The following is a 27508-nucleotide window of genomic DNA, read 5'->3' as shown; positions in this document are numbered from 1 at the left end:
TTGCCACTTGTGATGTATGGAGAAGGAAAAGCGCAGCTTTGTTTTCAGAGCTGGCTCTGCACATAATGCTGGGAACCAGAACTCAGAGACATCCTGATGTAGTTTCTGATCTACAACAAGGTGACCTGGAAAATCAGCAATGAAGAGTAACACAAAAATAACGAGATAGGATTTCTGCAGTCTAAAGTAAGTGGACGCTTGCTCACATTTTGTTGAGGAAAATTTTCTTGTGTATTTGTTGCTTTCCGCTGGTTTCAGAGTGTAACAGAAAGCTGGAGAAATTAGTCAAGGCTGGAAAAAGAAGAGTCTAGAGTGATCTCATTTGAATGTGTGGGTATTCCTGCACGAGACCCTCCCACGGGGTGATTTGGGAAGACAGAATTTATTCTGCTTGCATCTGCATCCACTGATCGCTGCATTGAGCACAACCACAGCTGTTAGGAGAACTGGCACTGCCAAAAGCAAGGGCTAGAGGAACAAGACGTGGACTTCAGAACTTCATTTCAAATTGCATCTGCTGGGAAGGAAAAGATCAAAGAACCTGCACAGACACGAGGCTCCCAGCTCCCAGGGGTGCTGAAGTTTAAAGACTTGAACTTAGTCCATATTCTGGGTTAGGGCTGGATATTGCATTGCTTTCCACTCATCTCCCCACTGCTCATCTCTTTGGTGTCTCATAAAAACGAGATCTCTTTAAATTTACTCTACTTTTCTTTGGTTGATACTGAGAATTGTAAGTTTCCATGAGATGTTTCAACAAGAAACAGAAAAAATAAATAACACTTCCCCCCCAAAAAAAAGAACCTCGAACCCAATCCCCCCCAAGCAAACCAGTAAAACCACTTTCCTGCAATCATGTTCATTTTATGAAAAATATTACTTTTGCTTCAAGGTGTTTTCCTGTACACAGTAAAGATCATAGAATGTTAAGGGGTTGGAATGAACATTAAAGTGCCATAGGCAGGAACAATGCTTTTTTTTTTGTTGTTTTCCTAATCTACTTTTCCCATCTTTCAATTTGTACACACTACTTCCTGTTCTATCACTGCCAGGTGCTTCTCTTTAGCCACCAGCAAAGCAGGAATAAACAATGCAGGTAATTATCAATGATCCATCCAGACTGCTTAAAGCAATGGCAAGAAAAATAATTAAATAAAGGGATAATAATGGAAGTTTTAGAAAAAAAAAATTCCCCAAATTTCAGTCTCTGCATTGTTTCTGAACATTCTTTCAAATGCTGCAATACTTGATTTCCATTTCATGACACCACAGAAGTTTTACAAGGCCTTGTATATCTACAACGATCTTAATGATGACCTGAGAGCCTGCATATTCTGCATATCTGTTTCATATTATGGCTGAGCTCACAGGAATACCTTAAATTAAGATGCCAGTACTGCTCCAGTTCTGTATCACTGCCGGGTTGAGGCAGACATTTTACAGCCAAACAGTAATGGAACAATGTAGGCACATTTTCACTGAGATCCTGGAACAGGAAAATGCTTCATGACTACATCCTGCAGCCTTTGATCCAACCCCCACCTTCCAACATGCTCCATATCCTGAAAGCTCACTGCAAAATAAGCCCATCCATGTCTACCTCAACCTGTCTTTGGAGATTTGTTTTCTGGAGCTTATTTACCTATAAGTAAAAGAAGATTACGGTGCACCCTCACTCAAGGCTGAACCCTGACTGTATTTTTAAGTCCACACACCACATGGACACATATGAGCACTGTGGTTCAGGGTGCTGGCAGCCTGTTCCTGGAGGGAGGACCTGCACCTACCACCAGCACAACCTGGACACCCTCTGGAGAGAGTCCTGTGCTGAGGAGCTGGGCAAGCCCCCTCTGCCCCCACAACTCCTGCCCACAGCCTGGAAACTGCACACCATGAGCCTGCTTTAGCATTCCCCTGAATTTCCAGGGCTTTTTAAAACATTCTTTTAATATAGCTTTATTCTTCCACTTTAGAAGCGAAGGAGCTGCTGCTGTCTACTAATTACTGAGGTTCCTAAATGCACATTTTGCTCAAGTGAAATGGATGATAACAAGACAAGTTCTGCCTCTGTCTCTTCAGTGTTTGGATGGGAAAAATTTTCTGCAGAAAAGGGCTACAAGGGCAGCAGGACATATGTTTATGTGACAGCTGCGTCTTCACAACCTAAAAGGCCACATGATCTTTTTTTCCCCCTTTTCTTTTAAACTGACAGCTTGCTGTTTACAGACTACGAACAACAATGAAAGCAGCAAAGCTTTTTCCTCCATCTGTTTTCACACCCACCATTTCTCCTTTCCTTTACTATGATGATGACTTTACAGCAGTCAAACAGCGCTTGCCTTGCCTGAAGAACCACCTGCCAGCACCGGTGGGGCCTGCTATCCCCTGATGTGCCACTGGAGCTGCCCTACAACAGGAACAGTTTCATTAGGCAGCTCACACTGGGAACAGGCAATTTTATCTGCTGCTGGTGCATGGACCAGACAAGGAATCACCACTCTTCTCCTCAGCCTCAGTTTCCCACGCCCCAGAGCTATACACAGAGCTTGTTGGCAACCTGCTTCACACAGGGTAGAAGCCATAGGTTTGTCCAACCTTAAGGAATTATTTTTTGGTCTTCAATAAATTTCTCCCGAGTTCAGGAGAGCTCTAAGTTGTGTGGGGTTTTTTTATCCCATTGCAGCCAGTGGTCTGCAGTCTTAACATATGTCTGTGCAGGGCCAATGGACTCCCCTATAATTTTTATTGCCAGCTTCAGGAAACTGCTATTTCCTTCCAGAGACTAAGCCAAACCTATTATTGCCTTTGCAATTTTTTAGTATCAGCTTTTTTTAGTATCTGAGTCATTTGGGGAAGGGAGGTTTAACAAACTGGTTGGGGGCTTTTATTATTTACAGTAGGAAGTTATTTCAACGATCTGTAGTTGATCATTGGATACCCACTCCTCTCAACCTCTCAAAAGTGGGGTAGGCTGGAGGAGGATTTTATTTATTATGCAGAAAACACTCAGGTCCACATCCTCTGGTCAACCAGATGTGGAAACAGGGGCTTCCAAAGAGTGAAGTGTTTCCACAGCTGCTTTATTTCTGTGCCAGCAGCTCCAAGATGAGATTAAGAAGGAGTGAATGTAAGTGGATAAACTGTACACCCAAAATCCTCCCGAACACAGAGCTCCCCAAAGCTGGTTAGTAGCTCACAGAAGCAATGCAGGCAACCCTGGTGCCATTTCATCTTTCAGAGCACGGCTCGTGCTGAACTGAAACACCTCCCTGTTTTTTTCATGCCCATCTCCACAGGGATGAATGGCACCTCTCTGCTGGCAGCTCTATCCATACCTCCAAAAAGTCCCAGAAGAATAATGCTGTGTGCTGGGAGTAGACCTGTCAGCATCAAGAAATCCAGCCTCAAGTCCCCTGATAATAATGAGCTGCCAAATTGTGCATGTAGTACAAGTCATTAGAGAGGCAAAAAATCAATAGGAATCTCGGTAGAGTCTATCATTCCCTCAAAAAAAAATAATATTCTCATTGATTCCTGCAGTGCTACTTTTCACAATTCTCGGTTGAAGACATCAGTCACCTGTTGGACCACCAGGCTGGCAGAGCAGCTGGCAGCATCCCCCACGTCATCCCCAGCTGTGTTACCACAGGCTCCTGCTCATCTCCCATTTCGAGGAAAAATGGCCAAGAGTTACTGATTGCAACTACACCGTTACAGATTTCGTTTTAACTCAGTGAGGTAAAATGCACCTCCAGAAAGGACTTTTTTAAGGAGCTCTGGTTTCTGAGCTGCTCAAAAGTTCAGGCAGGTTTCACACAGCAGCCAAAAATTCTCCCCGTGGGAGCGTGGTGCTGGATCAGCAACCAGAGACCTGCAATGAGACAGATAAAGACCTGGGGACAATCAAACATCTCTCGCTTCAAACTCTGCTGCATTTCAGCTCAGCATCTGGCTGTCAACAGTGCCTAGGAGGGAAATTCACATGATTTGAAAGCGTTTTGTCTAACAAAGCTGAAAACCACTCTGTCTCACACGTGTTCTGCTTAGACTCCTGTCTGGAGGCAGCACCACAGTGACCAAACTGGCCCAAGAGATGGATCCAGGCAGCGACAGCTCTTTCATTCAGACTCTGAGACAAGTAAAACCGTGCACAAGAGAAGGCAGAAAAGCTTCTGCAGCAATTTGCGACACTTGTTTTGCATCCAGCTGTTAATTATGTTCCTTTCAGTGTAACAATCAGAGCTAATGGCTGCAGAGCAGACGGGAACACCAAATGAGCACAACCCTCCATGTACAGAGGAGCTCAAACAATGCAGAACTCCTACAACACTCCTAACCTCCTCCTAATCAAGCTTTTTGACCAAATCCAGGCTGTTTCTTCAAATTAAGCTCTCCCCAGAGCCCTGTGTTTCCAAAGGAAGATGTTCTGGTTCACTGCGTGAAGGCTTCTCATTGCAGGTTCCAGGTGTGGAAAGAAATTTCATCATTCCACAACCATCAGTGATTAATGAAACTATAGGAAATCCTAATTAAAAAATGAGTGGCAATGTTCTGGTAAGCTTTTCATGGGTAAGGGAACAAAAGGCTCTACTTTAACTGTGCTAAATTGTTATAGTTTCAGGTTTTTTGCAGATGTGTCTTATCAAAATTCATGGAATGGTTTGGGTTGGAAGGGACCTTAAAGATCAACCAGCTCCAATCCCCTGCCATGGGCAGAGACACCTTCCACTATCCTGGGTTGCTCCAAACCCCGTCCAACCTGGCCTTGGACACTGCCAGGGATAGAAATGCCATGGTGCACCCATAATTATTTGTAGGACTTTTTGAAGACCAGCCAAAGCTGCTCAGGTTAAAGACAAGAAAAAACCCATAACTCTTTAAATACAAATGGTACCTGTAAATAATTCTGGGAGTGGAACAAAAACTTACTATTTACAGCTGCAAAAGACCCTAATATTTGACATGTAGTGTTTAATGATTTTACCAAGAAACAGAAGGGATCACAGCTATTCCTCTGAAGATCCATATTCCACTCTTGGGCATTTACTCTATCTTTTACCCACACCTCTATCCTTCGAGGATATATAAGCATATACTGTAGAAATATAAATTATTACCACAGGAGGAAGTTGCTTTCTCAAATAGGAATTTACCGTGTCTGGCTGGACACTTCTCATCCTGTCATGAACTGTCGTTGTTGCATTAAGACTCTTTTGATTAACTTATGCTTAAAAAGCTCTTTAGAATCTTGCTCCTGTTAGGACAGCCCAGGCAAGTCATCCTTTTTTGAGTCCTTAGCACCTGCAATGTAGGGTGAGCTGCAACCTGCCTGCTCCAGAGGTGCAGGAAAAGCAGGAACACCAGTGCTGCCTGAATCCAGAATGCCAAGGGAAGCCTACCTTGCCATTCACACAACCCAGTTATGAGTATCATATTGTACTTAAGCAAATGAAGTTCCTTCTTCCCTGGGGATCCATTCACTAGCAATTAACTATCACACATGGGGGAACTAACTAGAAACAGAGAGACATATACATATATTTCACAATTTCCTTTATAAAGGCAAATCCAAAACTGAATTAATCGAGCCGTGCTGGAAGGAAACTGTATTGACTAGAAAGGAAACCAAGGTGAAAACCAGCACAGTGTTGAAGAGGTTTTGTACTTGTCAGCCACACAGCTGAAGCTCTGGAAGAAAATGGTGATAAATGATGGGTGTAAAGCACTAAGATGTGTTGTGAACACTGGCTGGCACTGCCAGCCTGTGTAACCATCACAGTCCTCTGCAATGTGCAGCTGCATTTCAGCTATAAAAGCCACTAAAGCCTGCACCATTCACCTTTGACTGATTTTTGTAATTTTGCTCTCTCAGGGATGATATTGTAGAGAATTTATTTACGTTAAAATTAAATTCCTGAAAGCACTGGCAAACACACTAATAATGGCAGACTCTGCTACCCAAATTTGTGACGCCTTGTCACAAATGGTGTGCCAACAATGCTCTAAGACTCTTCATGAGGGCAGAGTAGAAAATTCTTGTGTTATGTATTAATGGAAAACAGCTGGGGAGCCAAAGGGGAGGAAGGTGATCCACTGAGGCTGGATCTGGCCTGAACACTGCTGAAGTGACCTGAAACAGAAGAGGTAAAAGGTCACAAATTATCCTCAGCTGGAAGAGAGAAGAGAGGCCTCCTGTTTTCCTGTGGTGGGATGGGGCCTGTTGTGGCACTGTGTGTTTGTCATTTGAGTCTGAGAATAGGGCAGGCTATGTTTCCTGTGCAGTCTGCATTTTAAACCCAATATCACAGAGCAAAGATATATAGAAATACAGCATTCCAAAGGGGTAGGACAGACATGCAGACAGTCCCCTCTGCCGTACTTGACTTACTCAAGCTGAAACTCCCAGCCACAAGTGCTGCATTATGATATGGCCAAGTGCAAGCTCCAAGGTAATCCAAATTCATAACATCTCCTCCAAAATCACAAACACTGTGAACTATCAAGGTATGGCAATTATGTCTTTTAAAAGCACAATAGCCCCTGCTCTGACATTCATGCTTATGGAAGGGTAAAAAAAAAAAGTATCTAAATTCTAAGCAGCTCGTTTAGTAAATCACATGGCAACATGTGCCTTTGCAGAATCAGGGTCCTCAACAGATTTCTCATTGGATCTGAGCATCAGAGAGAGATTTATTTGAGTGAAGGACAAGTAATGGCATGCTTGATTTTCATCAGATTTTTGTAAGAGGGTAATAAGAAGGAGAAATTAAACCAGCATCCAATCGAGAAGGAAGAAGAATGATGAGGAGGACAGAGAGGCCAGCCACATGTACAGATCCAGCTCAATTTTCCCTGCACTTACTCCATTGGCCTTGCTAAGAGCCTGGAAGTATATGCTGTAGCTTTTCAGAGGGGAAAGGGGAGCGTTCCAGTAGCCATTGTAGGTCTTGTTGTCGCCCACGGTGAAGGGCTGCGTGACAGGAAGGTTGATGGGCTTCAGCTCGGCTGCAAAGTAGTGTGGAGAGTCCAGACTGGAGGCATTCTTGTAGCTCACTGGCACAGAGAAGCACTCAATGATGTCTGCAGCTCTGCGGGCTTTCTGCAGCTTCTCCTCCTTGACAACGAGTTGGTAGACGCTAGGAGGGAGAGAGAAAGGTGAGATTAGAGATCCCAGAGCCTTGAATGTCAGGAATCTTTCCAATGAAAGGACAAGAGTAAAGCAAAGTCAGAAACACACAGCTGAGGTGTCCCAGCAGGCACAGCTCCTGGCACACCAGTAGCAGTGGCAGTGGCCACTGAAAGCCACTGTGGGGGCAAGATGCTGGCCATGTGCTCTGTTGGTTTAATTGAGTAAGTCAGGATAAACCTTGGTGAAAGTCAGAGCAGATTTCAATCATGTCACTCTCTAGGAAAAGGAGTAACTAATAAAATATCCAGTCTAGAATGAATTTTTAATGTGCTGGATGTTGGGAAGCAGATGGTTTCTCCTGCAGCCACCAAAGTGAAACATGAACTGTTTGCTTGGGCCAAACGCTGACTGCAGTGGAGGAGAGCACGAGCAGGTGGCAATGGTGTCAGGTGCCTTTGGAAATAGTTTCAGGGTGCAAAAACCTGTTTAGGCCAAAAAGAATCTTCTAAGAACATCACTTTTTTTGGCCTTCCCTCATATCTTGATGTCCACATAAGGACCTGGTGAGGCCCTGGCACAGGCTGGTGAAGCTGTGGCTGCCCCATCCCTGGGAGTGTCCAAGGCCAGGCTGGACAGGGCTTGGAGCAACCTGGTCTGGTGGAAGGTGTCCCTGCCTGTGGCAGGGGGTTGGAACTGGATGGTCTGTAAGGTTCCTTCCAACCCAAACCATTCTGGGATTCTAGGTTCTCTTTTTGGGGTATCCTGTGACATAGAGTTCTCTAATTCCAAATGGCAAATCTCCTTCTACCTTCTATCCCTCAAGGACTGTTTATGTACTGAGCAGGTGGCTTTACAGCTCTCTCAATCCACTTTTGTTTCAAGAAACAACAACTCCTCATATTCTCTCTGACTCTATGAAATGGTAATCCTTTTGGATTCCTGCTAAGCTTTTGGCCATTATGATATATAATAGCAATCTTGTTATTTCTGGCTTACTATTCCAGGCTCAAAGAGCCTGAAAAGGCATTCAAATGCAGTCTGTTTTTTTTTTTTCTTTCCTCCTCAGGCAGCTAACAAAGCCCTGGAGTTAGATGCTGCTACAGCCCAGGCAGGTTTACTGTCTGTTTAACACCACTCACACACTTGACAAAGAAAGATAGGGTTGCAGTCATTTTACTTCGTGTCAGGCTATTCAGATGTGCTGCCCTCACCTGTCTGTGTCAGGCTGGGCCTTTGTTCAGGCAGACAGGGGAGATCGATTCCAAGATTGGGACCAGCCCGCAGTGTATCATTGTCCCGGCTTTCACAGGCTCATTGTTGCAGAAAGATTGGTCTGGGAAATTTCTAGCATAACAATAGCTTATCAATGCTCCTGTGGGAAGCGGGCTTCTGGCACCTCCAGCACGGAGGAGTGAAAGAAGCCCCAGCTCCTGTTTGAATTCCCAGTTCCTGGGGCCCGTGGGGATCTGGCTCGTGCTCTGCTGACAGCAGGGCGGTCAGGGAGGCACTTGGAAACCATTTGGCTCCCACTGCTAGACACAATCCCAGCTAATCTGTACAAGCACGAGTAATTTATGAATTACTCAGTACTGAAGCTGTGCTTACACTGGCATTAGCTAATGTAGCAGGAGCACCAGCTGCATGGACTGCAGCCTTTAATGATGGCCCATCAGCGTTTTGGAAAACTGTCCTCATCCTACAGTTCATCAGAGCCTTTAATAAAATATTTTAGACCTTCTCTGATATTTATGTTACAATTTCAAAAAGACAAAAACAGGTTTCCAAGCAACACTTTAAGTATTGTCATTGAGGATGTAGTGGGAGCTGTAAGCAAAAGCCTTTTCAATACAAACCCTCTCCTCATCTCAGCGACAGCAACTCTTACCGTGCTGGTTTGGCCACTGTTTACTGAGAGTGTACATTCGTATTCTGACCCTTCTCTCTGGCAATAATAATAATCTACACTGCTGGGAAAGTTTGTCATTTTGTTTGTCAGCCATGTGCAAAATTGTAGCTGCCACTTTTACAGACATTTGCCCCATGCCTTCTAACCTCAAAACGCATGGTTTCTGTTTCATCCAATCCTAAACACTTGCATTTTCTTCTTATAGAAAATGTTTCCTTTAGGTACATACACAAATTATGTATAGACATATATTAATCTCCTGTCATCCTACAAAGAGGCCAAGAACTCCCTCATTCTCTCTCCCCAGCCCTGAGAGTGACACTCATTCTCTTGGTTATCCCACTTGCAAGCCATGAAACCATGGACTGTCTGTCTTTGAAGAAGGGGAGCTCCCAGGGACATGAACTGCCAGGTAACTGAACTCTTTCCCAAATCATTAGAGCACTACAGACACTTTTTTTATCATGAGCAGGAGTTTTGACACATACAGAACCCAGTCACAGATCCTCTTCTGCCTCTATTCTCTCACATTTTCTCTTTCCCACTTAGCTATTAACATACTTCTTCCTTTCACAGGGATAACTCACATTTGTAGTTACCTGATAATTTACGTTTAATGTTTATTCTTTTGAAATTAATCAAGGTTCCTCTGGAAGCACAACAGTATGTTCATGAACATTCAGCTGGGGTGTAACAATTGTCCCATTTGTGTTCAAGTTAAAATCCTCTTCATCTCCTGCTCAAACCCTTCCTCCTTTTCCTTGGAACAGGTATCTGAGCTAGCACTGCTCTCATTGCTCCCTCTGCCTAAAAAAAACTCCTCTGGTGGCACTTAGGGTGGGGCACTGACTGCTCTCCTGGCATTTTTCTGCTTTATACCCCAGCTCACACTGACTGACACAGCACCCTCGGCTTTGCTTTGCCTGCTTGGCTTGGGGTCCTTCAGCCTCACTCTCTTCTCTGAGCCTGGTACTGGTCAAGAGGCCACTCTCAAAGGAAGTGGTCAAGCAGCCAAGAGCGTGTCTGAGTCCAAAGCTTACTTTGGGCTGAAGATTATCACTCTGAGGTCTGGTTCCCTTTTCAAATGGTTACTCTGGGTCTCACTTTCTGTTTTGATCCCAGTATCTTGATCCATCTAGACCCTCCAGAAGGGCAGGATTCCCAGTTCACCCCAGCAAGGACACAGAGTGCTACAGACTCTTTTTATTTTTTCCTATCACTGTTTTTGGGGGGTTTTTTTGAGTTATGTTTTTCTCCTCCTGTTTTGTTCACACCTAGGAGCAGAATTTCCCTGCCTGCCTTTAGGTCATTTTCAGAGACCAACTTCTCTGCATTAACCAGCGAAGTGCTGCAAAGCACAGCAAGTGCTTCCACACCTGCATTGAGGTGTGGAACAACTTGGAGCAAAACCCCACCAATCCGACACCCAAATGGAATTGCTGTGGGAATTCTGAGCAGAAAATGTCCAATTACCCACCCTAAAGTTTAGCAAGCCATCTGCATTACTACAACATTTCTCAAAGAGTAAAACTAATCCAACTTTGCTTCCAGAAGATGGAAACTTGAGGGGATACACCACAGTCCCCAAGATCGTGGTTGGTCACTGACTCAGGATAAACTTGGTGAGTAGGATCTGCCCTTTTGCCCTGAAAGAGCCCTTCAGCTGCACTCACATCTCTGGGTCAGGGCTGAGCAGGGTCTACCCTTTGCAGTTTGCTATCCCTTACAATTTTGTAACACCATTACAGCCAAGGGAAAGAAGGAGTAGTACTCCAAAAAGTGGTGCTGGAGGGAAGGATGAAAAAAGCAAGTGAGCAATGGAAATAAGGGAGGAGATCTCCAAACTCTTCTAATAGCTCTTATTCCAGCTACCAGGCAGGCAGTAACGTGGATCTCCTGGGGCTCTCCCCAACTCAGGCTTCAAAGCTGCTGCTCCCAGCCAGTATCAGCTAACATGGCTTTCCTGGCAGGAATCAATACCTCGCTGCAAACGCCCAGCTGGAGACAAGTGTCAGTGTCATACATAGAAATGATATTAAAAGAGACAACAAAAACAGAGCGTTCAAACTCCTACATGAGATAACAACTTCAGTGCCAGTGAAATGAAAGATGACACAGCCACACTAACTCCTGCATTCCAGTTTTTAATGTCAGGACACATTTGGAAACACTGCAGTCAAACCCACACATGTATGTGCTGCAGGGCAGTAGTAGCAGGGGGTTTGTGCTCCCAGTGCCACCCCAGCCCGGCTTTGTGCAGCCAAATAATGCTGCTGTCCCCGTACAAAACACCAGGGGACTGCTTTCCAAACATCCACAGGCTCTGCTCTCCAGAGAGCTCTCGAGGGATTCTCAAATCCGGGCCACAAAACAAATGCCTGACCTCCTAGAAGGCTGGAGAGCTGACTGCCCTGTGTGCAGCTGTACACTCTGATTAGAAAAGGAGGCCAAAACTGGGTTCCTTTATAAATTTCGAAGGTCTTATATAGATAAATCCACATCAATTTAATAGAAGCTTTTTAAGTTTTTGACAGCTCAGCTGTAAATCACTGATAAAAGCACCCACCATAATGGGCCACAACACAAATGTTGTCTGCAGAGGAACAAAAGGTGCCCTTATCACCATCTACAAGGTAATTTTTTAAATGATGAGTTCCCTATTCAGCGTGAAAAAAATCAACGTTCTAAATCACAGCCCATTTCTGTGATGGAGATCTCTCTGCTTGCCTCAGGCTTCTCCTTTCCCTGCTCTTGATTTCTTTTTGAGGATGGACTGAGGCAACACTTGCCCACAAATTAAGTATTTAGATCAGCGTCAAATTCTGAATGTAGGATGTGCAGGAATGTGGGGAGGAAAAGCCGAGTCAGAGCTCTCCATAAAGCATCCAGCGTCTGGCCTGGGCATTTCGGTATCCTGACACATCAACAAGGTGAAACCTTCACTATCCCCTTGATAATGATGGGGAGGAAAAGGAATATAATTTCTTTGTAACCCTACAGTGATCCATTCGCCTGAATTATTAAAGCTTAAAAGAAACAATGTTTCAGCAGCTGAGTACTCCCTCTGGACCAATCTCGTTATTAAACTTTCCTCCACATCATATAAAGATTTAATATATTTTCACTTAACACATAAATTTATTATCAGCCGTATATTATTTCTAATATTATTTTCTCCCAGGGACCAAAAATAAGTGGCAATTAGTACAGTTTGATCTTGTAGTGCATTTTTTTAGCAGACTACTGCGAGCAGGTTTTGTTGTTCATCCTACAGAGAACAGGAACTTCCCACTTCTAGCTCAAATGAACACATTCCTTTCAGAAAAACTGTTTGATAGGCTACAGGAAATAAGAGAGTAGTGGTTTCCTTGTTAGTGGCTATTTTAGTTCAAAGAATCAAGGACAAAAAGGAGCAAATGAAGGAAGGATAGAAAAGATTTGCACCTCCCCATGTGGGATGTAGCAGCTGACATGGAGCTGGACGTTGAATTTCCACTCCTGCACATATTCTAGGGAAGGAACAGGTCCAACTCTTCCAAAAAGGCTATGAAAACCCATGAAAATAAACCCCAAATCCTGTCTGATCCATCCACAGGGGTCAGTGCTGCACAGAGGTAAAGACAAGGCGTTGGCAGCACATGAACAGGGACAGAGGTACAATAAGTAGAGGGACCAACAACCACTTCAGCTTCTTTTCCTTTATCCATCTACAGATACTGAGCACTTTTCCTTTATCCATCTACAGATACTGAGCAGCAGCTTTTTTTATCATTTGATTATTCCTTGTAACTTATGATCCTGTTAAATTTGGTTGAGCCAATGTAAGTATATCTGTGTACATCCATGAAAGTTCATCACATTTATTCTGACAGTATGGAGCCATCTCCCAGGATACTGGAATGGGAGAGGGTTTGATGTGTTGCCTGACACCCACATTTAGAATTCAGATTAGCCATTGGATGTGCAGATGCTTGTTTTATGGCCAAGCTGCCTTCAGTGATGCACGCTGAGACAGAAGAATAGCATCAACATCTTTATTTCCCCCTCTTAAAGATACCGAGATAAAAGCCTGAATTCTGCCACAGAGATAATAATAAATAAAATAATGGGAAATTTAAAGAAAGGTACTCCATATATCAGTACTCTATATAGTTTATCCTAAAAGATTGTGACATTAAACTGTGAGCAAGATCCTTCTCATGGTGTGCCTGCAGCCCCACCATGAACCTGCACACAGGGGATTTTGTAAAACATTCAACCCAAACCAAGCCTAAAAAGCTTTATATAGCCTACATTCTCCTAAAATGTACAAGAACTAAAGGGACAGCTGCCCTAAAAGGCTGATGCTGAGACTCACTGCTCTGAGCACCCACTGCAGCACTGCTTTCCTTGGGCTCCAAGGGTGAATAGCTCCTGACCAGGCACCTCCTGCAAACGTTCAGGCACCCAAAAGTCGGCTCCACAGACAGTTTCCAAGTGCACAAAGTTTTCTGGGTGCAAACAGGTGCCAATATATTCCTAGAATTGAGTTATACTGCCTTCACATATTCTAAAATGTCACCCTCAGTACCTCCAAAAGCATTTTTAATCAGAAGCTCTGAAACTAATCTACAAAACATAATGAACTGCGTTTCACAGCCACCTAGGACGCACTGACAGGACCCAGTGCTCTGTTCTGCAATTTTCTGTCTATTTAAGAACTGATTCTAACACATTAAAATCAATTAAAGATTGCTACTGTTTCCACTGCACTCTGGAACAGCTCCATGCAGAATACAACCTGCTGAAGTGAAGGTTTGCTTTCAATAAACAGTTTCATGCAGAAAATAGGGGAAAAAAGAGATTGTTCTACAGTGTCATCTTCTGGAATATGCTTGGCTATTTCAAAGACTTAAAAAGTAGCCCATTATGAATATTGGGCTGCACTGTCATCAATCAGCTTGCTCGCATCTGCAAAGCATTCACAAAAATAAAGCTGGTAATAGTGATGCTACTTGAGGAAATAGTCTCTCATATTGCAAAGTTATTCACACCAGAGCCTTCATTTCGAAGTTATTTTTGCGTGTTCTTTTAACAGTCATTTAAATTAAACAACTCTTCTACTACATTCACTGAAGTTGAAGAATACCAAAGAAAATATTCAAATTCAGCCAAATTTGTAAAAAATGGCATAGGAAGAAGAGATGGTAATTACTGCCATTGCTATGAAAAAAACCTGCTGAGATGGAGCCAATAATAATGAAATCCATTTAATAATCAAGAAGGCTGGGAAAAGAGTCTCTTCACATTTTCTTCCACTCTCATATTCAGCTCAGTGCTCCAGATTTACTACCAGGGCATGTCAGACCCTGAAATTCATGAAACAAAAGGTAGCGATTTCACACTTGGATAAAACCATTTGGAGTCAGGCTTTTCACATGGACATTCTTTTATCACTAAAATTTCAAGCTTTGTTAAATTTCCCTCGTGATTGAAATGGCCTCTAGAAAAAGTGAGGAAGTTTAATGACTGCATGGTCCCTGCATAGGAGAGAGACACGGGCCTGTGTTGTCCCCAGCCAGCAGCAGGAGCTGTGATGAGCTGCCTGTGGGACAGGCAGTGGCATCTATTTCAGGAACTGTGCACTGTGTCAAGCCTGAAAAAAACCAGCAAACCCAAACAAAATGTTTGTATTTGCAGAAAAGCACCCTGCCAGTGCCACTCTAACAAAACGCTGTCTGTGGCCAGGATACTTTGTCTAACATTCCTTTGCAGTCTCACTGCAGCAGCACCTACAACGCCCAGAGCTGAAAAAATGAAAACTCTATTGGAAGGTGTGTATAGGGGTGTGTTTGTTTGTTTGTGAGTCGCTTGGGGTTTTTGGGTTTTTGGTGGTGGTTAGGTGGGGTTTTTTTGTAGAAGAACTGACAATGTAATGTCAAATGTTCCATGACCTTCCTAGTTTTCATCCTGACAGACCCCTCAGGTACAATAATAATTATCCCACTGTTGCAGATACATAAACAGTGGCATGGGGCATGTGACTCTGCCTGATTTCACAGTATCAGCTGTATGTAAACAAATCCACACTTTCTTGTCCAATATTCCTCCATCCACCCACCAGCCAATATGTCCTGTCTAAAGGAGTCTGGAGTACCCAGCCCGAACACATGCTACTCCTACCAAATCTTTCAAATCGGGAAAAAGAGGAGAAAAATGTGACTTCTGGGCATCACTAGAGATGGGACCTGCAGCAATGGAAGAGGAGCAGACAGTGCTGAGTAAGAGGTGCTTGGAGACTGGCTCTGTCTTAAAATTGCAGCACACAAAATATGGGAACAGAACCATAAACACCAGTAACAACATTGTGCCAATAGTGATGGTTTAAATAATGGAGCTCTGAGCAACCTGGTCTAGTGGAAGGTGTCCCTGCCCATGGCAGGGGGTTGGAAATGAGGGAACTTTAAGGTCCCTTCAGCCCAAACCACCATTCCATGATTCTATATGAGCACATCTAAACACCCCTGCGTGCACCTATGTGTGTACCTACATAAATACATCTGTTAAAACCAGTGTTTCCAACCTCGTAATGTTCCACCCACCATGACTCTTCTCTGACTGAAGAGGCCAGGACACTCATGGAAAGGTATCCAAAAATCCAAATATTCCCATATAGCTCTGAGCAACTCTGACCATCACCACAGCACCTGTCCACAGCAAACAGAAACGTGGACACGCACAAAACCTAAGGAGTTGTCCAAAACACAACTGTATTCACTGACCATAAAGAAGGATTTGTGTACTTAAAAGGCCATTTTCCTCAGCTGTATCATTTGGCCTCATCAAAGATGCAATTCATACTCACAGAATGACCATCCCCTGCCCACCAGAACACTGCTCCTGCATCTGTTTACTTGTACATATGTCGTATTACTGGTACTCTCTTAAATGCTTTAAATTCTCTATTTAATCTTCTGGGAAGTAAGCAATTAAAAAGCAAAGAACCAGAGGGCATTTCAAAGCTCTGTGTTCCATTATCTCGACCATCTCCATAAGCCTGGCCTGGCTTGCAACCCAGATTGGCCACAATAGCTGCTGCTCCCCAGTGGAACTGGCCCTGTCCCTCTCTCCAGTTCTGTGCTATTTTCTGCTGGCAGATTAAAGATAATGAGTGCAGACAGATACAGCTTTCGCTGCAACAGGAGCTGATGTGAGCGGCTTTGGAGGTGTTTCTCCCCTCCCGAGCCACCTGCCATCTGTTTCATCTACAAAAAAACCACGCCAAACCCAACCTCTGTTTTGTTAATGTTGCTTTGTATTAAACAGGCATCGCTGACTGAGGTCCTGTCATCCTCAGCGAGTGCTGGTTTAAGACCAGGAGGATGTTTCAAGGACAAGAAGAGCCAAAGTGGTTCTTGAACAACCTGGAGGGCAAGGAGAGACCATGGCACGCACTTACTGGGACTGTCCAGAACCTTCTGCCATGTCCTTCATAAAAGCAGCAGCTTGAACAAGAGGATGGGGATATTTGCACATATTCTCAGTCAGAATTAATTTGGGTTTTTCCAATGGCTTCCATCACACTAGGTTCATTTGGATGCAGAAATAATCTAGCTGGGAATTCAAAGCTTCCTCTGCCTTTTCCACAACTGCAGCTACCAGACTTTTCAGGGAAAACCCACACAGAAGAATCTGCTGTCTTTCTTAAGAGAGAGCACTAGAAAACACTAGAAAAATACTTTTATTGGTGTCATGTCTGTTTGGATATTTTTTAAATTAAAAGGCTAAGAAAAACACTAGAAAAAAAAGAGGGAACTTGCTCTGTTTACAACCTTCTGATAAAATTCATTACTCAACAAGGCCCGTGCAGTCAGGTAACTACTCCCAGTCCTCTGGTCAATGTGCAATGATGATGAGCTCTCCTGGGGAAGGCTACCACAGATTTTCAGCACCTGAAGCTGCAGGAGTATCCACCAGCTTCTCTCCACCTTTTCTACACATGTTTTGCTTTTCAGAAAGAGCAAAGTTTTCATGCGTCTGACACCAGGGAGAGATCTGAAATGGTGCCTTCACTACAACATCTCCTGCCCCAGAATGAAGGGAAATTGAGGACAGAGGAAGGGGAGTGGGGAAGTCCCAAGGATAAGAACTCCTCTGCAGCAATCCTTCCATAAACACCTCCCACCCCCACCACAGTGGGAATGGGACAGATTTAAACACTAGGAGATTGTGTCTGACAATCCTGCAGTTCACCAGCTGCCTTCAAAACTAAGAGTATTTTTCACAGAAGAGAAAACATTACACGTAGGCTGTATCCTTTGACAGAAAAAAAGCCCTCAATCTGCATCAACATCAGCTCCTGCACTTCCTTAGGGATCTTTCAAGGCAGACTACAAGGGTTGCCAGCATTTCCTCCTCTTTTACTGTTTGACTTTCCCACTAGAAATACTCCTCATTCTGCCTCTCTCCTCACCTTTTGCATCATGACTACTTTGAATTACACCCGTCCTGCTTCCCCTTCCTTTTGCACTGCAAGCAAATCCTTCACCATTCCTAGCTCTCTGCCTTTTGCTTTGGAAAACCACTGTGCAAGGAAAGCTGAAATTATGGGAAGGCAGAGGAGCATCATGGCTGCAGAGGTTTATTCCTGAGAATTGTCTGGCTGCATTTAAGATAATCCCATCATTCCATCTGCATCCCACGCGCTGGTGAAGCAACCCCATTTTCTAGTTCCAAGAAATTATGCATTCATTATGGAGGAAATTAACACCTCAAAGCAAACTATAATTAGGAATTCTTCAATTCAGTTTATGCTTTTTCAATTAGGCGCTCTATAATTTTAATCACGGGAGCATTAACATGTTTCCGGAATTTATATACCTGTAGTATAATTAAATCCTGAAATGCCTTAGTCTGCAACAGCAAAACAGAGCTTGCTCATCTTGCCTTTTATTGTGTTTTTGTGTTATTATAGACACATCGAGGGGCACCTGCTTCTGTAAACATCTCCTGCCACGTGCAGCACAGAAGGGCCCAGAAGAGCCTGGCCACTGCTCCTGAGGGGTGGACAATTGCCAGGGACTTGTGCTCAGACTCATCCCTTCTCATTTTAAGTGCCTTAAGGAGCTGCTTCAATTAAGAAAATCATCCTTGGTGATCCTTCAAAAAAGCCAAGGTCCCACCCCTGAGCAGCTGTGGCCCAGCTCAGTTCATTCCATCAAAGGGTCTGATCCAAAAGCTCTCATGGGCTTGGCACTGCATCTCCTGGAAGTCAGAGTTTCTGATTTTTAAAATCTTTCATGTTGTTTGTGATTACCCTTTCATTCTGTGACAACAGGGAAGGAGCACAGTGGCTCTGAGAGCTGTGAAGCAAAGAGATGTGTTGGGAAAAGAAACCCTCAAACTGGCAACCGTGGGTATTTTCTCCTGTCCCCTCATCTAACTGGCTGACAGGTTGATGTGAGGAAATGGCCATCAATTTGTGAATCTCAGCTTAAAGCTCAGAATTCATTAACCTGTTGGTTGCTGGAATTAAATCTGACAGTTTACATAGTCAGCATAAAAGATTTATGCAAAAACCCTCCTTTCCCCTACTCACTATCCTCAGGTCTTCATAACACTACAAAGTGTTAGCAGAAGCCTCCCTGTGGCACTAATAAAATGCTGCTTGACACCAAAGAATTGGCTCCACGTGTAATTTGATTGTTAAAATATTACGATTCAAATAGACACCAATTTTATGCCTTTCCTCTCCCATTCCTGTCCCCTGCCAAAGCTCCCTGTGGAATGGTCAAAGATACAGCAGGTCACCCAGGCTCTGAAAATGGCTATGGCTCTGATAGATGGCAAAAGGCAGATTTGTGACCCTTTAGGGGACTGAGTCTCAACTGGACAGTGTGCTGATCCAGTAGGAAAATGCATTTCCTGTACCAGATGAGAAAATTGACCCAAAATGCCCTTTAGCCTCACTTTTTGGGGCTAACACCTGACTCTTCAGGGGAACTAAACAAAACCTTTAAACCCCTATTCAACTAATTCTGCCATGTTGCATAAAAGACTAAATATTCCTTCCTGATACTCTTGGTTGTACCTTACATACCTGTATCTCCATTTTGCTTTTCTCCTCATACAATAGGCAAAGCACCTCTAATATTAATAATAATTTCAAGTACACGATGCCTTTCACCCAAATTCTCATTTTCCTTCTCTCACATTCACACACTGTTAAAGAAAATGTAGATCTGGTTTATCTCTAAGAAGAAACTTCATTTACCTTCAAACTCTTAGCTAAATTGAAGGCAGAATGTCAGGAGGGAGAAACTCAGCTTGAATGATTTCAGAACAATATCCCTGAGGTATATTATAGGAGATGTTAATTAATACAGATAATTAGTCTTATAATATCAGAAGCCTAGATTGATAATCTCATTTCTCATTAAATACTACAAAATTAAAAGATCTAAAGTGACGGCTGCTTGCCCTGTATTCAATCAACCAACTCACGTGATGCAGACATTTAAATATGAGCTTAGAAAAAGCAGAGCAGAAATTTCCTTTTCCAAGTACTAAGAACGTGCCTATCAAGGGAATCTAACTTTCTGAATTACCAAGGGCATGATAATTTCACCCTTAGCACCCTTTTTATTGTTTTGCTGCTCCTTTGCTCCTTCACTCCAGTTTGTATTTCCACGTACAAGGTACACTGCGTGGGAGTTTTGAGAACAAGAAATTGCCACCCTTTTCTGGCATTAATGAATTAATTATCAGCATAAATGCCTGAGGCAGGCTCATGTGATGCCACTAAGAAGCTGCAAAGCAGAGATCTGAGCAGCAATGCTCCCTCTCTAGCAATCTACACACCGAAGTCACCATCGGCAAAACAAAACAAAAGCACCAGCAAATACTGTGAATTTATAGTTTCTCCACCACAGAATCAAGGTCACTGGGCTTGCAAACCACTCCTTTGTAAGAACTACTGTGCAGTAAAGGCAAAATCAGACTAAGGATGCCAGGGGAGGGATGCAGGAAAGGCAAGCTCAGGATGGACAGATAATGCCCAACATCACAGAAAATAAAGAATTACCTGGAGATTTAATTTCTGGCCTGTGGCTCCAAATTTTCTCCATTTTTACTCTGTTGCAGATAGAAAGGCAAGTTTCGGCTACTTTCATTTCTCCAACATAAGATGGAAGCAACACCATGGCCCTTCCTCCCAGGAAGGTTTTACTCATTATTGCATATAGGATTATTTAAGTGCACAGATACATCCTACAGAATTTTTTCCTGGGAGAATAGCTTGAGCATAAAACCAGAAAAAACCCCCCACTATTCTTAGGTGTTCTGTTAAATAACACTACAGCTGTTTTCTCTTAATTTTTTTAGCATCATGTAGAACAAAAATTGCCTTTATTTCATGCTTGGAAGATCAAGAATCGAATAATAATACTCAAGTGTAACATGGAGCTTGGTCCATAGAAATTAATTTCTCCTTCTGGCTGGCTGTTGCTATGAAAATATTAATTTCACCTTTGCTCAGTACTTCTTAATATATTTTAAATATTTAAACTCTCTTCTCTTATTCAGATTTCCTTATTTCCTTTGAGATGTGCGATAATAAACTGACCCATCTGTACCTGTGTGCTGGCAGCACACAAAAGAATATCACAGATTATTTACTGACACACCTCTGAGAACTGCAGGAAGAGAGAGAGACTAAATCCATATTTCTCCAACAGAAAAGTTTTGTATTTCCTGAACCCCACCCCAAAATAATTGCAGGCTCTTCTCGAATGTCCTTCTGCAGTGTCCTACAGCTCCCCCACGCAGAGCAGGGTATTGACAAGGCAATCACACCTAAGGGGAGCATTTATCTAAACTCTGAAATCCTCAGAACTCAAATATGCTCTGGAAATTTGATTTGCTCCATAACAGTAGCATAGGTAGATTGATAGAACCAACTGCGTGCTAATAAAGCAGATGGACTTTCAAACATCCAACACACAAAATCCAGCCCGCTGGACATGTCCTGCAGGCAAAACCCCTCACAGCGGTATTTCCAAGCTGAGAGTGGGATATAAATTCTCAAACAGAGGTCTAAAGATGTCATATGTGAATAATCTATGAAGGACTAACTCAGCCCTCTTGACAGTAACAGATTCAAAGGCAGAAATATCCTCAAAATCACACTGGAGCTTTTCAGGAAAGAGTTGAGGAGTAAAGATTGAGAACACTTGCATTCTTCCTTCCTCTTGTGAATGTATTATAGATGAATGTCAGCCTCCAGCAAATCAATCATAGCACCATTCACAGGGTTTAGATTGATATAAGAACACCGAAAAGTTATTTTTAAAGGGCAGTGTGGAGTCAAACTCTGCAGGTTATACCACGAAAAATAACAGCAAAAATGAAACGCCTGTGCCACAAGGGAGAATATTTCTGCTTGCTGAGGCTTCACCTTTCTTTTGGCAATAGGACAAAATAGATCAAAAAATATCTAAGTTTATATTAATCCTATTAGATCGCATGAAAGCATCCTCATTGTTATCTATAGATCGTTAACAACGCCGAGTTAATGACTGTTACTTTTATAAACAGCCACACTTAAATTATTTATCATCAGCGCTGGGGAACATCAGAAGGGTCTTAATGCTGAAGGTGACTTTGGATTTGGTGTACCTGCATTTCAGATGAATGAAAATACAATTAATCTTATCTTAAATATCCTTCGGTATTATTCCGAAGATGTTCTTGCAGCCCATGCTCCACCTCTGTGCAAGAGTAGAATGAAATACCTCAAGACCAAGTACAAATATTACCTTACAGTCACACCCCTACGTGTTCTCCAACTCCCCATCCCCTGAACAGAAGAGGAAATAGTAGAATAATTACTGCCTATTCATGGTTTTTCATCTTCACAGTTTGGAAGGACTACAATAAAAACTGGAGAATTGCAGAGCAGAAATTGTCAGGTTGGTGGGATAAGGGGTCAACCTACTGCTGCCCAGAGAAAGCTCTGAACAGCAGAGTTTTTGTAAGAAGGTGTGAGGAAGATCTACTTCAGATTCCTTTCAGGAGCTGCTTCAGCCCCATCTGAGGCAGGCTGGGAGATGAAGGGTCAGCGTGCAAGGGGGAAGGGATCGAGGAAAGCATGGTCACATCCACCAGGGAGGCCAGGAGAAGGCACCCCACCAGGATTTACATTGTACAGGATCCTCTGCACCATCTCACTGCTGAGCTCAGTCCTTTGTCTCAAATCTCTGCTTGCCTCAACGCCTTCAGCACCTGGACAGAGCATGGCATCACACTAAGAAGGAATTAATAACAGACAAATACACCCCACACAACCAAAAGGTAGAACACCTCACCAGACAACAGCAAAGAGGATACATTTGATCTCAGCTGAATGAATAAAACACACTGAGGAGGAAAAACCGCCTCATTCTTGTGTGTTAAGGGTGCCACAAGCAGCTCACAATATGTTATTCATGTGTTATTCTTTTGATCTCCCTCTGAGGGAATGGGACCTGCTTCTGGAAATGGTATTTTGAGTGAATTTCACAAATTGGGCAGTGTGCAGAACAGACTGAAAGAAAAGGGAAGAGGTTGGGAAAATTGAAGCTTGAAATAATTGGGTGTATTAAGGTTAGCCTAAGAACAGTCTGGATGGTTATCCAGAAGAAGGTATTCCCACATTCTGAGCCTGTCAGAGTTAATAAATAGCTAAAACTCTCCCCAAGACTCCCTCCCCCTTACTACCCCTGCCCTTCTGTTTTTCATGCACACATCTGTAAGTCAATGAAATGGACTTATTATAGGAAATAATTTTATCACTTAGATGTGGCATGCACTCTCTGCAAACGTGTGTAATAGGCTACAATGCAATTAGAGAAATCAGAACGAAAATTTACAAAAAATCTCTACCAATTTTATGTACAGATGCATTTGCTGGAAAAGGCATTATTCACTGAATGCAGTTAAAGTGCAGTAAATTGACTTTGAGAAAAATCACAAGACTTTTCAATAAAAAGACAAAATAGCAACACTGCTAAGACAGCAGGTGGTAAAATGAGATACAGGAATGTTCCCCCATACGAAGAAATAAAACAAAACAAAGCTGTGTGATTTTACTGCTCTTTTCCAGCAGAAAAACATCCCTAAAGGACTCAGGAAACAGGCTCCTAAATCTGCTCATATGGAGTACCAGAGATTGAAAGGCAAACTTTGAGACACATTACTCAGAAACACTAGAAAAGGGATGGTGCTTAGTCTTAAAAGAACAGATTTTTTTTTTTTTTTTTTTTTTTTTTTTTTTGTTTGTTTGTTTGTTTGAGCCTGTCAATGTAATTTGGGGCCAAGCCACAACACAGTTGGGGGACCACCAGCTGACACAGGATCTTTAATTAAATCCAGTAGTTTGCATCTGGAGCAATTTGTTCCTGAATACTTAGTGGGCATCCTTCAAAAGCAGTAAGAACCTGTCAGTGGGACACAGAAACCCAAGCATTATGAAAGAAGGAACTGTGGTGTATTTAAGATAACACCCATGGGAAAAACTTGAAGAGTCTCTTGTGAAAACTGGAGGTAAAAGCTTGAAGATCCCACAGGGAGGTAATGGATACCTGCTGGACCCCTCTACAAGGCAGGACCCACTGTTTTTGTGAGTGACTCCAATTGCTGCTGTCAGCAGAGGAGCCTGGCAGGATGACTGGCAGGATGAAGGAGCAGCTGGCACCTCTGCCAGCAGCAGATAAGGCAGTGTGGGCTCAGAAGGGAAATTTGTTCATCTGTGCTGGTGCCTTGCACCAAACATAAATTCCCTGAGGTGGAACAGAGTGATGAGAGAACTCTAAGTCAGGGAGCAACCCGCAGGTGAGTATCCCACATCAGCATCTCAGCGTTCAGAGCAGGACCCAGCTCAGAGAGGCAGCAATGTTGCTATTCCGTGGGTGCCTGGGCAGCTCCCTGCCCCTCAATGACCAGGGAAGGGATGGCACCCCTGTACTTGGTGCTGGTGAGGTCGCACCTTGAGTCCTGTGTCCCGTTCTGGCCCCTCACTGCAAGAAAGACTTTGAGGGGCTGGAGTGTGTCCAGAGAAGGGAATGGAGCTGGGGAAGGGGCTGGAGAGTCAGTCATGTGAGGAGCCACTGGAGTTGTTTAACCTGGAGAAAAAGAGGCTCAGGGGGACCTTCTGGCTCTCTGAAACTCCCTGACAGGAGGGGGCAGCCAAGTCAGGGTTGGGCTCTGCTCCAAGGGAACAAGGGACAGGACAAGAAGAAATGGCCTCAAGCTGTGCCAGGGGAGGTTCAGGTTGGACGTCAGGAGGAATTTCTTCACAGGAAGGGTGGTCAGGCATCGGAAGGGGGTGCCCACAGAAGTGGTGGGGTCACCATCCCTGGAGGTGTTCCAAGAAATTACTGAAGATGGCACTCAGTGCTCTGGGCTGGTTGACAAGGTGGTGAGTGGTAAAAGGCTGGACTTGAAGGTCTTGGAGGTCTTTTCCAACCTTAATGATTCTGTGTTTCTGTAAATCCTCTACTCTGCAGCAGGACCTGCTCGTCTACGTTAGTAAAGCCTCGCTAAACCAGTATTCCTTTTTCCTGGACTAAATTACTGCCTCACTGCACAGCCAGCCCAGCAGCACAGCTGGAGAAGTGTTAAATCCAGAAACTGAGCAGAAACACCCACAAGCATTAAGCACACTGCAGGCATTCCTGCAAGAGTTACCAGCAGGCCTTGGTCACCATGGAAGAGAGGGCAGGATGGAGCCCTGGAGCCTCCTCCACCCTCACGTGGGGATTCTCAGTACCCAGCTCCACATCCCGCTGCACTCCAGCACTGCAGAGGCATTTGAAGTGATGCTGGGAGGATAATAATCCCAAGAGTGCCAGCAGCAATCCTTCCTGGAGGTTAACAGCGGGAGGCAAGGAGGCTGAAGCATTCATGAAAGGAGACTATGAAAGGCAGAATCAACAGCTGAGCTGGCCTTTTAGTCAGCACTTGCTTTCAGCAGCTCCATTATCAGAGGAGAATGAGAGAGGAGTGAGGGAAGCCTGGGGAGGAAGGAGAAGGGGGGAAGTGTGAAAAGAAAACACAAAACACCTACCTGACAGGTGCTCCCCGGGACTGAGCAGGCTTCAGCATGACAGTGATGGTGGTGTCAGTCTCGTTGAGGGGAGAGTCCGTGTCGTACTCCGGCATGGACGGTGCTGCAGCAGAACAAAGAAACATGCTCATTATGCACCAGCTACTGCTTTTGGTAGTGATGGCAACATTATATTCACATTTCTCAAACAAAATATCAAAATACTTCCCAGTGTTATGACCAGAATGACCAAAACTGCTTAAATATTTGTGCACTTTTTCTGTTCCAATTTAATGGGAATCGGACAATCTTCAAGCTGGCTTTAAAAATCCTATCTTGAATCATTAATCCTTTGAGATGGGATCATTCCTTCAGTTTTAAAGGTGAGGAAAGAAAACTGCATAGACATTATAAAAAACCCCAAAGTATTAGGATGAGTGAATAAGTGGTAGAGTTAAGAAAAGCACCCCTGAATCCTGAATCTTGTTCCCTGTTCTGATCAGTGGATTAGTCCCCTCACATGTTAAGATTTTTTAATATACAGACTTAAGCTGTGTCCCCTTGATTAGCTGGAGGGTGTGCTAAGAAGCACAACAGATTAAAAGAGAGAAGCACAAACTAGCTCCCAAACCCAGGACATTTCACCCCGGTGCTTTAGTGCTGCTGACTCAACAGGCAGCTGCAGAGATCCCAGTGCCACCCCCGGGCAGTGCCCAGCCATGGCATCCCCTTCTCTGATGTGTTTCCCCAAGCAATACAGAAACCCACCGAATAAAAACCCACTCAGCCAAACTCTTGTTTCTCCTTCTGCTTTGTTATCTTCTCTTAGGACCATTCCATGAAAGTAGGACAGCTTTCCTTAGGAAATTTATTTTACTTATTACATCACGTCTTCCTTCCCCAGGAGCAGGCATCTGCTTGGGACAAGTTTTACTGCTGAAGACCTGAAGGGATCCTGAGGTCAGAGCAGCACCAAATTTGTTCCAAAGATGCAGGTTTTGCTGGAATAACTTTAAAGTATAAAGCAAACAGAAGAATTCACACAGTAGTTCATCTGTAGCCCACAAGGGCAAGCTGCATTGTGGGGGATCCCATATTTAATCCTCTCATAGTGATTTCCACTGTAATCCTGTTTACAATCAGGATTTTTATCTAAATGCCTGGAAACTGTCAAGAATGGGGGCTGCTATTATCAGCTCAGCTGCTGGCTTCCCTGTCAATAAGCTGGGAATACGTTCAGAATGAATGTCAACAGCTTAAGAAGGATTTCTCTGGAACAAGGTGCTCTGCATCAAGGGGAAGCAGTGACTCATTGAAAGGAGACTCGTCACCAGTGGTCTTCTACACCAGAGATCACTGGAGATGCCAGAGATCACAGAATGGTTTGGGTTGGAAGAGGTCTTAAAGATCATCCAGTTCCTACCCCCTGCCCTGGGCAGGGACATGTTCCACCAGCCCAGGTTGCTCCAAGCCCTCTCCAAACTGGACTTGGGCACTTCCAGGGATGGGGCAGCCACAGCTTCTCTGGGCACCCTGTGCCAGGGCCTCCCCACCCTCACAGTGAAGGATTTCTTGCTAACATCCAACCTAACCCTGCCCTCTTTCATGTTAAAACCATTCCCCCTTGTCCTATCCCTCCAGGCCCTTGTCCCAAGTCCCTCTCCAGCTCCCTTGGAGCCCCTTTAGGCACTACTGTAGAAGGCTACAATAAGGTCACCCCAGAGCCTTCTCCAGGTGAGCACTCCCAGCTCTCCCAGCCTGGCTCCAGAGCAGAGGGGCTCCAGCCCCCAGAGCATCTCCGTGGCCTCCTCTGCACTTGATCCAACAGCTCCATGTCCTTCCTGTGCTGAGGACCCCAGAGCTGCTTTCAGTGCTCCAGGTGAGGTCTCGTGAGGGCAGAGGAGAGGAGAAAAATCCCCTCTCTCGACCTGCTGGCCACGATGGCACAGCAGGAATTGCTGAGCCCCTGCTCTGGCCAGGGGACGGTGCTACAGCACAGCTTAGTGCACCCACACAAACAAATCCACTCACACACTGCTACAGCACAGGTGTCTGCCCGTTTGAAAAAAAAAATACAGCCTCACAAGGACATTCCTGTCAATGCAAAAATCCTTCTTCTCCCTAATAACCTCGTGGCTGCCTCTTAGAGCAAGTTTAATGGTAATTTTCAGATTATTTAGCAAATGTATCAAAAACTTGACCACGCAATGAGATAATCCAACGTCAGAGACTACCCAAATGCTTGCATGGAGTTTGTTACCACCTATTGAGAGCCAGATATTTGGAAGATGGGGGGGTAAAAAGTTAATAAACCAAGCTCAGTGTGCATATAGTTGGTCCTCATGCAGGCTGCTAACACAATTTGAGCACTCATGGGTTAATAAAATGCAAAGAAATAGAATCAGAGGGGAAA

General features: G+C 44.0%; 1 protein-coding gene across 12 annotated transcripts in view; it reads right to left on the bottom strand.

Annotated features, from left to right (window-relative positions):
- The window catches only part of PTPRT (protein tyrosine phosphatase receptor type T), a 430013-nt gene that overhangs the window by 90383 nt on the left and 312122 nt on the right, over nucleotides 1-27508 (bottom strand). For all 12 annotated transcript variants that reach the window (XM_039563312.1, XM_039563314.1, XM_039563318.1 and 9 more), the window contains exons 11-12: nucleotides 25117-25219; nucleotides 6863-7136 (exon numbers count right to left, since the gene is read on the bottom strand). In XM_039563312.1, the coding sequence (XP_039419246.1) occupies nucleotides 6863-7136; nucleotides 25117-25219 (377 nt within the window). The remainder of the gene's footprint in view (nucleotides 1-6862; nucleotides 7137-25116; nucleotides 25220-27508) is intronic.

This window comes from Corvus cornix, chromosome 20, assembly GCF_000738735.6.
Source record: "Corvus cornix cornix isolate S_Up_H32 chromosome 20, ASM73873v5, whole genome shotgun sequence".
Classification (NCBI taxonomy): domain Eukaryota; kingdom Metazoa; phylum Chordata; class Aves; order Passeriformes; family Corvidae; genus Corvus; species Corvus cornix.
This window is presented reverse-complemented; position numbering and strand designations above follow the sequence as displayed.